This window comes from Onthophagus taurus, chromosome 2 (assembly GCF_036711975.1).
Source record: "Onthophagus taurus isolate NC chromosome 2, IU_Otau_3.0, whole genome shotgun sequence".
In the NCBI taxonomy this organism is placed as follows: Eukaryota; Metazoa; Arthropoda; class Insecta; order Coleoptera; family Scarabaeidae; genus Onthophagus; species Onthophagus taurus.
This window is the reverse complement of record NC_091967.1, coordinates 23,711,818-23,724,894: the sequence shown is the minus strand read 5'-3', so window position 1 is coordinate 23,724,894 and position 13,077 is coordinate 23,711,818. Positions and strand designations below refer to the sequence as shown.

The 13,077-nt window shown below is 32.9% G+C and overlaps 1 protein-coding gene across 4 annotated transcripts in view; it reads right to left on the bottom strand.

Annotated features, from left to right (window-relative positions):
* LOC111418142 (protein argonaute-2) overlaps positions 1 to 13,077 on the bottom strand; it is a 55,631-nt gene that overhangs the window by 20,829 nt on the left and 21,725 nt on the right. For 3 of the 4 annotated variants that reach the window (XM_071194525.1, XM_071194526.1, XM_071194528.1), the window contains 5 exons: positions 12,388 to 13,034; positions 7,352 to 7,837; positions 7,089 to 7,273; positions 576 to 909; positions 308 to 507 (listed from right to left, as the gene is read on the bottom strand). In XM_071194525.1, the coding sequence (XP_071050626.1) occupies positions 308 to 507; positions 576 to 909; positions 7,089 to 7,273; positions 7,352 to 7,837; positions 12,388 to 13,034 (1,852 nt within the window). The remainder of the gene's footprint in view (positions 1 to 307; positions 508 to 575; positions 910 to 7,088; positions 7,274 to 7,351; positions 7,838 to 12,387; positions 13,035 to 13,077) is intronic. The other variant, XM_071194527.1, reaches the window with a different exon arrangement.

The following is a 13,077-nucleotide window of genomic DNA, read 5'->3' as shown; positions in this document are numbered from 1 at the left end:
TACGAAATTTAGTTTTTCTAGCTTAATTGATTTCGAAGATATTGAACTTTTTAAAAATTTAAGAGCCAACTTTGAAGGCCTATAACTCCTCAGGGGTACAACTTAGTATAGAGATAAGTTACTTTAAATCATCTTAATTTATTGTCCTCTACATGTTCCTGCTCTGTGTCGGTTCTTATGTGACTCACCCTGTATATATAAATATATTGTTATATTTTTAAATAAATTTAAAGTTGCCACCATAAATTTTTTTAAAATTATTGATTTTTTTTTTAATTTCTGCATTATATGAGTTGTAAAAACTAACCTGTCATGTTCTTTCTCGACCAAATGGTACCTTGCTCGGAATGCAACTAAGTGGGCATAATACGCCGGCGCTGGAATGGATACGGATCTGGTACATCTCACATATGTATGACAAAGCTGGTATGTGAGACACTGTAATTCATCAGAGTCCAAATGAGAATCATCCCATAGGACGTGATAATGAGACGGACGAGATGTTCCCTATGAAAATAAAAAGAAAATTAAGTAAGTAAAAAAAATCTTGAATTATTTAATTAAAATCGTATTACCTGTATTCCTTGATGACTACACAAATAGAAGTCAAATTCTGTAGGATGAGTGATACCAACATCCACCGTTGTTCCGGCGGGAATATTTCCGCTTTTACCACTTTGTTCCTTCTTGTCGGCGCAGAAAAGACGCGTGTGGTGTCTTTTCTGGACGACAATAAACGTTATACCCGGTTTGTATTCGGCTTCCAATTTTATGCAAGCTTCACGAATAGCTGTCAGTTCGTGTTGCAGAAGCTGCACAAATTGCCCCTCTGAAACCCCATCTCTGTACAGTATTATTCTGTGAGGTTTATATCCACCAGTTGATTTATAAAACATTATCAGTAATTCCCTGAAAAAGATTATTTTGGATTAATTTAAATATACTATTTTGAGATCTATATTTTTTTTATCGTTTTGATCACAAATTGAAGATGGTTAAAACATTTTTAAATTATGTTGTAACTGATGAACCTCCACAATCTAATGCCTAGTCTTTTCTAAAACAAAATTTATTTGACAGTTTTTCATTAAGTGAAGAACGTGTTTAGACAATCTCCTGTTAAATGGACAACCAGAAGCCCTCAGAGTCATACAGGAGTATCCTAAACGTAGTTGGATCACACGTTGTGAAATTACGACGCCCAACTTGTTATTTTCATTTTCAATTTGGCGACAAAATGTATTAGTATCTCTTTTAGGTGTTGGATACTGCAGATAATAATCAAGTTCAACCCTAATAGGACTTTTTTCATTGAATACAACTTTATTTATATCAGGTTTGTTATTAGCAACTTCATTGTAACAATCCCAATACAATATATAAAATCTCTTGTTGCAGTTTCATCTAGTTTTCTTCTCTTCTCTTGTAATTCATCATCACATTCATTACTAACAGAACTGTCGCTGTTATCATTTTCGATTATTAATTAAACTATCCTCAAGTATCCTCCTTAAAGTATTTTGCAATTAAGTTTAAAAAATTCGTATAAAATCCACTTCTTGGAATATTAGTATGAAAATTTCCCAAAGTGTTAATAAAAGTGTCCTCTTTCCAATGAACCAACCCGTTTTGAAAAATAATTTTTAGTTTTTGAGAAAACAATATTTGAAGTTTTGATAAAATTTTCGATGTTGCAATTTTCATCGATAATTTTCAAAATTCGCTATAAAATTAATTTGTTGAAGGATCCTTGTGGAAATATCCAATTATTAATTAAAGTATCCTATTTTTAGAGTTGCTTCGTTAGTTAAATCAGCATCAATAAAGTTGATTTTGTATCTTTGTATCCAAATAAGTTGACATATCTTATCAGCTTTCTTATTAATTTCATTTTTATTCAAATATCGCAATAATGTGGCAATGTAGGGTATCACTTCAGAAATGTACTACAAATTATAACCATAATGGCCGGATATCCGGCCGAAGGGGATGCCGAATATCCGATATCCGGCTTTTCGCAAAATCACTATCCGTTCCATCACTACTAAGAACGACTACATTAGATAATTTGCCGTTTAAAGCGTTCTATACTTCAATCGAATTAAGATAGTCATTCATTGAAGGGGAGTCAAAAATAGTGCAATATATGTTAATACCATAAGAAGAACCACAACAGTAACAATGTAACTTTGCAATTCTCTGCAAACAAATAGAATAAAAATAAAATTTGATGATTATTATATATCAGGGGTGGGCAAGCTCCTTGATAGTCCGAGCCATTTTTGAAAATTCGAAATTTTTCGCGAGCCGCAATTAAATACGTATATATTAAAAACAATTTTTTTTGAGAAATTATATTTTATATACTTAAAAAAAAAAAAAAAAAGACCCCGAGAGCCACAAATAATCTTTCAAAGAGCCGCCTTTGCCCACCGTTGTTATATATCATATTCATTCAGAAAAGAACATATGGTGTGTAGACATCACACGTCTCAGAAACTTTAAATTGGTCCAACATAGATTATCTCTAAAAGAAGATATTATCTGGTTAGCTACTGCTGAAGCAAATATAAGTGTCATCAAGAAGAGAAGACGCCAAAATACTCTGGATTTAGAAACTTGCCATAGATTAGAAAAGTTGTTTTACGCTCTTATATGTAATTAATTACACAGTAGATTGAAAATTCGTGTAAACAAAACAATTCGAACTACAAAATGTTTAAAGATATTTACAAAATAAGAATGACTCTAAAAAAGAAGACGGAAACAAAGAAAAGAGGCCAAAGTTAATTTTAATTAAAATTGTAATTATTTACAAAAACATTTAGGAAAAACTAAATTGTCTATCGCCAGTTCTTTGCCTTCTGCTCTAGACTTGCCACTCATACGGTTGCGTTTCTGTTATTAATTTTATTTTAGTGGAATACTTTTTGAATGATTAATTATAAGCTGCCATATTGGAATTTAATCATAACGAGATTTGCTTTAAGAAACTATATTTAGTTTCTACAGTTCATACAATATCGCGATATATTCAGACTGTATGAAGACGCTTTAAATTAACATTTCACTTACGTTATGGTGTGATACACTAATATTGAAGTTATGTGGACAAGATTATATGGAAGACGAAACAGACAGTCTAAAAGTAGATGTGAGTAATGGTAGTAGTCACAACAAGAAATTAACTGGTAGAAAAAGAGCTGTCTCCAAAAAGCTGAATTATTAAAAACATAAATTTTTTCTAGCTTTGCTCTCAGAATATGAGAAAAATTTCTTGATCAAAACACTTCACATACTGCAAGATAGCATTATATCTTCTCTTATTAGAACTTTTCCAGTTAAACAAAAAACACAAACCACAAAATATAAAAAAAAAGTAACAGAGCATCTTTTCATTACAAAATACTACAAGAAAACAGTTTCTACTCATAATTTCAAATTCGCAAGTAAAAACATTTCCCGGAAGTGATAACAATTGAACACGCCAGATTATAAACCATAACAAAAACAGTTTCAAAAGAAGAGTGTATCAGAAAATCACTACGACACAAATAAGACGAAAAGTATTTATTAAATGCTTTCCTCAGAACAAAAAGCAGCTTAACTGTATAATGAAGATGTACTAGAAGTTTAGAATTCACATATTCGTTGTTTTGCACAGCAAAAAGCATTCATAAAATGAGGGCCAACGCTTTTTATTACTTTATGTATTGAATTCTGTTTCAATTTTCTACAAATAAAAGTTCTACCTGAATCTAAAAGTTTATATTTCCGACAATTTCTTTTTATAACTTTGGAATGGTTGATTCGTTTGAGTCCTAAGCAGCACGATCACGCTATTTGAATTCCGGTTAACCAGTTCAAAACCAAGATTTTACACGTGGTTGGAAGACCAAGCTGGTAAAAAAATAGAATGAATTTTTTCAAACGACAGATTTTCCCCTCATTATGTGTATTAAAACTATTTAGCGCTGGTATTGTTATACACATAATGTTATTTATTTTTTAAACACAAGATTCTTCACTTAATGCACTTAATTAATAATTTTTAAGAAATTGACAACTTCTTGCAAAAGAAGAATACGATATAGAATGAGTGATATGTAAAGGATTACAGATGTCAAGGCAGTTATAGTTGAATACGATGAAGCAGAATTTGAATCAAAAACCTCATCCATTAAGATTAAATTACGTTGTACATAACAACACAGGCTGCAGCAAAAGTCAGTTAACCGATATTAACAAATAAATAAAAACAATGACTTAATGAAAAACGTAATTTATTTAGTTACATCTTATGTTTTTTTTCATCAATATATAATTGGCATCGCTTGAGAGCAACTGGGCGTGGCAAATAGTGTGACGTAGAGTGCGGGCAACCAACCCGTAGTGGGCTACAAAATAACAATGGATGTAACATATAATTCTATAAATCTAACATATAAATCTATATATAAATCTATATATATAAATCTCAGATGCCCGGTATACACAATTGTGATGGTTAATTCGCCCGTTCAGTTTGAACTGCGCTTCTTCGTTCCAAAGAATGGATTTCAAAAAAATTATGTCGTCTTCAGCGCACCTAGTGTACCACTCGCAAAACTCAAGTCTATGATCAGAGTCATTTTCCGTTAAGGCATGCAACAATCGTGCAAGATAATATCACATATTAAGTTTTTTTTAACATGCATTTCTAATTTAAGAAACATACGACGTGCAGATTTGGTTGGTACCTCGACGAACGCTTCAGCACTTCGAAAACCGACCCGAACTACGGGTAGTATTGTAGTTTGTAAACCATTTGCCTCGTAGGAATAAGACTACCCCGCAAACACTTTAAAAATCGTGCTGTAATTGAGATAGTACCGTAGGTACCCTAACAACAGGCAGATCCGTTCGGCTTTCGTGTACATTTATTGGTGTTGCGCAGCCATGACGATGAACACGGATGAACGTCACTCGTTTGTAAGATGGATAAGTTAATGGAGGCAAAGAGGGTGTTTTGCATAAGATTCAAAAAATTTAGAATATGCAAAAAGTTGATTGGGGCAAATCAAAATGATTTCAATCGACTAAAATCACCTCGAGGATACTTAAGGAGGATGAATTTATTTAAAAAAAATTATTTTGACGATTTTTGAAACACTTTCAAAGATGCCAAAAAATAGAAAAAGCCTGCTGGTGTGTGTTAAAATTGTTAACACATTTCCTTATTACTAGAAATAGACGAAACAAATTAATGGTGTCAAATATACATATATATACGTGTGTAAATTCTTAATATTCCAACGAAATTTTTAAAATAAACTTACAGTCATTAAGCTCACGAAGCTCGCGTGATATGCAAATGAATGTAACTACTTCTGAATTGGTTTCGTTTTAATTTTTTTCTTGGTAATTTCACTTCGTTCTTTTTATTTTTGCCGTGTTTTAAGCTTCGTGTCAAAGTTCCCCAAAAGTTAAATCACTCATGAACATGATTGGCTATATGGTAAACAGGACAGAACTTGCACCCACATATTTTTATTAATTTAATAATATCAGTTAACTGAGTTTTGCCATACCCCGTACTTTTTTAATATACAGAGTGTTTCTAAATTGATGCGAAAGATTTCAAGGGGTGATTTTTCAACAAAAATTAGCCCTGTAAAGTTAAAGGAAAAATCTGCAACTTTATTTCTTGACATTTTACAACTAACAAATTGTTAATTTGATCACAAAAAATAAAATAATGCTGAGATCAATTTGACATAACATCATTTCTTTGAGTAATAATAACCAATCTCTGAATTAATGCATTTAAGCCCGTGTATTATTTTATTTCTTTGTGATCAAACTAACAATTTTAGGAGAAAATGTCAAGAGACAAAAACGTTGCGTATTGAACTCCTCTATTTAAATCAAGTTTTTAAATAGAAAAATGTAGACGCATGAAAAAGTTCTGATGCAAAGTATTGTAGGGGTTGATTTTTTCAGCCCCTTGTAATAACATTTTTAGGTTATAAAAATCGTCAGAAAGTGTCATTTTATTAACAACATTTATTATTAGCCAAATTTCATTCTTCTAAATTCCTTCATAGTGGATTTATTAAATAAAAAGTGCTGTATATTTATATTACATATAATAAAATTAAACACATTCCCTTTTTTGTATAGGAAAAATTAAGTAATGGGAAAAAAACGGATGTAAAAATTTCACAGTCTATTTTTAGAAGCAGAATTTCCACCAATACAGAAGAATCTAGCTGAACAAGAATGTACAATTTTACCAAACACTAGTAACAATAACAAGCTAAAAGAATATTTTTAATTATTTGCAAAAGACCACTGTTATTAATAGCTCTGATTTGATGTGATATGTTTTATTGTTTATTTTTTAATAATTTCTCTTTTAATATCCTTGTGACAAATTGCCTTTTCACTGTTACCTCTTCATATGTATTATCATCTTAAAATATTCTCAACCTAACAGTACATATTTTCTATACTCCTGACTCTACTAAAGTACTAGAGAATGTACTTATGGAAAAGATTTGCATACACTTAGAAAATATTGATATTCTTCCGCTGGCTCAATCAAGTTTTAGACCAGATGTAACGTTCTTCTTCATGCACTGAGTTATACCTTTAGATTACTTGTAAATCGCGAAATTCTCCCAGTAACCATCAGATACCATCTAGTGAATATTAATCATGAAGATTCTCAACTACTTAAGATATTGCAAATGTTATATTCCTGTCATATATCTTATATAAAGACACTTTCTATGAGTATTATTGAAAAACAAGGGAATGAGTTGTTGTTTGAAGGATTATGGCTGATGATGGCCATTTTCACATGTATCTAAGTAAGGAGCCAATAAATAATATGGCTCAAATCTGTTTTTAATTACAACAAATTAATCTTTAAACCGAATTTTGTTTTATAAATCTTCATTACAATAAAATTGCTACTAAAAAAGAAGCATAAATTGAGTACTTTTTAATTTGATAATTAATGTTTTAACGACCTTTAAATGAAGATGGAAATGATACAGAACTGATTCCACAACCATTTTTTATTAATAACAATTGTTACATACCTAACCATAGAACTAAGTTCAGCTATAATTTCTTGTCGATGTTGCTGCACTCGAACTGTCGCTGCATATCTAGACGGATGGGCATCCATTGATCCCACAACAGCTGCTATCGAAGGTTTTTTATTGTCTCCTGCTGGTGGGTGTGTAACATCAGCACCCAAAAATATAACCGGTTCATTAAATATCTAAAAATAAAATAAATAAGATCAACAAATCAATTTAAAACTATCAATAAATTATTAAAAGACATCTTTAAAACAAACCTTTGGTCTAATTGATGGCACAAGTATACTATTTATTCCCCCCAATTTAACATTAATCTTCAAACATAAATTCGATAAAGTTTGTGGCGAGGTTTTGTTCACATTTTTCGCTTGAACACATTGCGTTGCCATTCCTAAAACGGTATCACCAACGCGTTTTACTTCTGCATAAACGGGCGTTTTTCCAGGTAAAACAACAACCACCAACTGAAGACTTTGAAACGTCGTTTTCAAATACCTAAACATTGGTTCCACTTGATCCGGTCCAGTGGCGTATTTACAAAAACATGGTTGACCGATTATCGGCATTCCCGCGTCGTTACTAATCTTTTGAAGTTGTTGCGTGAAATTTCTTAAAGCGTCCTCTCTAACGGTTCTTTGCGGCGCGAAACACGCTATTGCCCATACTCGAATTTCAACTCCAGTGAAAAATTGCTTACCACGCATATCCCAAACACCTTGATTTGGCATCGCTTGTTGCTTACTCTGTGTGAAAATTAATTATTGAAAAATGTATTAAATGAAAAGTTTATAGATGCTACAAAATTTTTTTTGATTGTTATTAGGAATACAAAGATTGATTCAAAAATGGGAAAATGGATTTAAAAATTAAAAATACAGTAAAATTCCCCTAACTCAAATCTCTATGTCGAATAATTTCTCTAAGAATAAAATACCGTATTTTCTCAAATCTTATCCGCAACTTGATTTTAAGAATGCATGGTGATTATTCCATTCCATTATTTCGTATTTTGCAAAAAAATACGGTATTTGAATCCGTTCTGTAAGACGATTTTTGTTATTCCAGTGATTTTATAATTCGCACTACTCCGGTAATATCCCTATGTATTTTTTGTTCTCTGAATGAAATAGGGGAAGTTGCGGGAAAGTGACAAGTACGGGAAGGTAAACGTTTATTAATGAGAGAAGCGAGGTGGTATATAGTGTGTTTGAAATGGCTAGTAGTAAGCGAAAATTAAAGTTCTTAACGATTACCGAAAAACTGTCGTTAATTAAGGTAGTAGAAATTGCTGTTGAATAGTTGAGTATTCCTCAAAGTACGCTAACAACAATTTTAAAAAATGACAATGAATTATTAGGAAAACAAGATGATTTTGATATACACTTAAAATATAGATATAAACGAAAATGACTTAAAACTTGTGCTCATCTCGAAAAATAACTTCGCCTTTGAAGTAATATTACTCTGAATAATGCCCCTGGGCATCCTACAACTCTGGAAGATCTGTGCCCTAATATAAAAATAATTTTTTTGTCACCAGTAAATCCAACCAACGTTAACTATGGTTGCCACATTTAAGAAACTCTCTTTACGACAAAGTATTGAAACCATTATAAAGATGATTGATGAAAATAAAGATCTAGCATTAAAATCCATGATGAATAATGCGTGGAATAATTTGTGTCCTCAATTTCCTGATGATGAACAAGCAAATGTGGAAGATTTTCAAAATGAAATCGTGGACGAGCTTGTAGAAAAGAAAGCAAGATATTGATGAATTAATACAATCCTATGGAGCAGAACTTAGCATTGAAGATTTACTTTAATTACAAAATCTAGTTGATGTCGATGATGATAGTGTTAGTGTCGATGAAAGCGTTCAAGACATTGAAATTGGGAATATCAAGTAAAATATTAACTGTTTGGGTCCCAGGGAGTATTGAAAAAACATTATATGAGTACGAAAGGTGCTGGGTTTTCTAGACATAAAATCTAAACAGCGCGATCGGTTCAAAAAAAAGGTTAAATAAAATGGAGAACCTTGCAGATTTTATAGAATGTTGATACAAATATGGAACGATGTTGTAATGTCGCCATGAAAATATTGCTCATTCATGAGTTTATCGAATGCGAACGATGTTTCAGTGCATAAAATTATAGGAAAAACTTGGTGTCAGCTATGCAAGTGTCCAATTATTTTTATTTTTCAATTGCTCAACTCGTTTTGAAGAAGAAACGGAAGGTTTTTGCATAAAATTGCCATCCGAGATGTGATTAAAGCGTCAACCGTGTGGAGAAAGTAAGGCGTCGAAACCCTCGAAGAAAGTCGATTGCCTGTGGGGAAAGTGTTAGACACGGATTTTTGGGAATGGAGGTATCGACACAAAAGACGAGATTGTCCCATCCACGAGGTGTTGCTCCTCTACGATAACGCCAGGCCCAACAGCAGCTGCAACGCAACAGAAACTGGTGGTAATGAACTAGAAAACTTGACACAAAGCAATTTTAGTCTTTAGAAGGCAGTATTTAGTGTTCCAGACGCTGTATTTAGACCTGTCGGAAGTATCTGGTCTTCAGAAAGCAGTATTTAGTCTTCTAGAAGCAGTATCTAGTCTTCTGCCAAAGTTATGTATGTTTTCTCCAAAACATTTTATCTTTTTTTTGCAGTATTTAGACCTGTTAGCAGTATCTAGTCTTCAGAAAGCAGTATTTAGTCTCCACAAAGCAATTTTAGTCTTTAGAAGGCAGTATTTAGTGTTCCAGACGCTATATTTAGACCTGTCGGAAGTATCTAGTCTTCAGAAAGCAGTATTTAGTCTTCTAGAAGCAGTATCTAGTCTTCTGCCAACATTATGTATGTTTTCTCCAACAATATCTTATCTTGCTTTTGCAGCATTTAGACCTATCAGCAGTAGCTAGTCTTCAGAAAGCAGTATTTAGTTCCCACAAAGCAATTTTGGTCTTTAGAAGGCAGTATTTAGTGTTCCAGACGCTGTATTTAGAACTGTCGGAAGTATCTAGTCTTTAGAAAGCAGTATTTAGTGTTCTAGAAGCAGTATCTAGTCTTCTGCCAACATTATGTATGTTTTCTCCAACAATATCTTATCTTTCTTTTGCAGTACATAGACCTGTCAGCAGTATATAGTCTTCAGAAAGCAGTATTTAGTCTCCACAAAGCAATTTTAGTCTTTAGAAAGTAGTCTTTAGTGTTCCAGATGCTGTATTTAGACCTGTCGGCAGTATCTAGTCTTCAGAAAGCAGTATTTAGTCTTCTAGAAGCAGTATCTAGTCTTCTGCCAAAGTTATGTATGTTTTCTCCAAAATATTTTATCTTTCTTTTGCAGTATTTAGACCTGTCAGCAGTAGCTAGTCTTCAAAAAGCAGTATTTAGTCTCCACAAAGCAATTTTAGTCTTTGGAAAGCAGTATTTAGTGTTCCAGGTGCTGTATTTAGACCTGTCGGCAGTATCTAGTCTTCAGAAAGCAGTATTTAGTCTTCTAGAAGCAGTATCTAGTCTTCTGCCAAAGTTATGTATGTTTTCTACAAAATATTTTATCTTTCTTTTGCAGTATTTAGACCTGTTAGCAGTATCTAGTCTTCAGAAAGCAGTATTTAGTCTCCACAAAGCAATTTTAGTCTTTAGAAGGCAGTATTTAGTGTTCCAGACGCTGTATTTAGACCTGTCTTCAGTATCTAGTCTTCAGAAAGCAGTATTTAGTCTTCTAGAAGCAGTATCTAGTCTTCTGCCAAAGTTATGTATGTTTTCTACAAAATATTTTATCTTTCTTTTGCAGTATTTAGACCTGTTAGCAGTATCTAGTCTTCAGAAAGCAGTATTTAGTCTCCACAAAGCAATTTTAGTCTTTAGAAGGCAGTATTTAGTGTTCCAGACGCTGTATTTAGACCTGTCGGCAGTATCTAGTCTTCAGAAAGCAGTATTTAGTCTCCACAAAGCAATTTTAGTCTTTAGAAAGTAGTATTTAGTGTTCCAGGTGCTGTATTTAGACCTGTCGGCAGTATCTAGTCTTCAGAAAGCAGTATTTAGTCTTCTAGAAGCAGTATCTAGTCTTCTGCCGAAGTTATGTATGTTTTCTCCAAAATATTTTATCTTTTTTTGCAGTATTTAGACCTGTTAGCTGTATCTAGTCTTCAGAAAGCAGTATTTAGTCTCCACAAAGCAATTTTAATCTTTAGAAAGCAGTATTTAGTGTTCCAGACGCTGTATTTAGACCTGTCTTCAGTATCTAGTTTTCAGAAAGCAGTATTTAGTCTTCTAGAAGCAGTATCTAGTCTTCTGCCAAAGTTATGTATGTTTTCTCCAAAATATTTTATCTTTCTTTTGCAGTACTTAGACCTGTCAGCAGTATATAGTCTTCAGAAAGTAGTATTTAGTCTCCACAAAGCAATTTTAGTCTTTAGAAAGTAGTATTTAGTGTTCCAGATGCTGTATTTAGACCTGTCGGCAGTATCTACTCTTCAGAAAGCTGTATTTAATCTTCCAGAGCAGTATCTAGTCTTCAGAAAGCAGTATTTAGTTTTTTAGAAGCATTAGATCTTTTTGGGAGCCTCTTGTTATCTATATGGATCTTGTACCACCCAATACCTCATTTCTGCAGCTCTTACTTTGCTTTTGTGCTTATCCTGCATTGGCAAAGTTTCCGTATTGGTGATTTCCTGTCTTATGCAATAACTAGACAATTCTTCGCATTCTTTTATTGAACACATAAGTATTGCCATGAAAAATCATGTTTGGTTTATAATCAATTTTTTGTTTTCTCTGAACAGTATGTGGACTTTGAACAATGTAATTCCTGTTTTTTGCTGAAGTCTAGTTTATAACTATTGCAATTTCAGACTTTTTCTTGCAAATTAACCTTCTGACCAGAGTATTCCCGACTATTCCCTTAAGTTTGGTTTTTCACCAGTATAATTCTTAAATTTTTGCTGAAGTATGGATTATGATTATTCCAGTCTTTTTTAAGTTTATTTATATTTCTTTGATTATATATATTCTTTTAATTAATAATTTCGTGCAATTAGTTAAAATCGCGTCTTGCCAGTAATATCTAAAGTCTTTTTTTGATAAGTTTGAATTTATATCAATGGTCCATAGGGGAATTTTACTGTAATTAGATTTGAATCACTTTGCATAGACACAATTCGAATAAAATTTAAGATTATTTACAACATAAAAATAAAGTATTACTACTAAAAAAAAAAAAATTAAGAATTATATAAATAATAACCCACTAAAAAGTAAAATAAAAAAAGGTAGTACAGAACAGAAACTAACGTGCCAGCCCACCTGTCCGCTGAGAGAGGCCACCCGACCGCCATACTGCAACTTTGGTGGTGGCAAAACGCGTCCACGCACCTCCATCATGCTATTACTTATCGTCAAACCAAATTCTTGTACATAAGCGTCGTTATTAAAGTCCGCCCGTCGAACTAAATTGTTAATTTCCCTTTCACGATCCGGCGCCGATCGTGCTGTGGCTTTGATCATAGTTGAAGTTTGCATATCGGTTAATTTCTTAATGCATCTTTGCCCCGCTACGATATTGCACACTTCTAGCGGTAAATACGTGTGTTTGTGTTCTTGCCCTACTTGTAAACACGGTAAATGTGGATACCGTAATTTCATTTTATACTTGTCCAAAAAGTACTTAGCCACAGTACATTCCACCGTTTGACCATTGTCGAGTTGTAAAGGAAAACTTTGCATCTGAGCTGGACGCCGAGTGACATTACAAACGCGATATTTACGTCGCATCGTGCCACAATGGGTTATCTCTATTTTAAGACCTTTGATTTCTTTGGTGAATTTGACTCGTTGACTGTCCGTGAGCGGTTTGCGTTGGTCGTTTATGTCCCGGATATCAAGAACTTCACACATAAATTCGATTACAGGTTGAGCTTTATAAAATGCTGTTGCTGATACTAAAATATAAAGAAGAAAAGTGAGCAAGGATGATTATGAAGA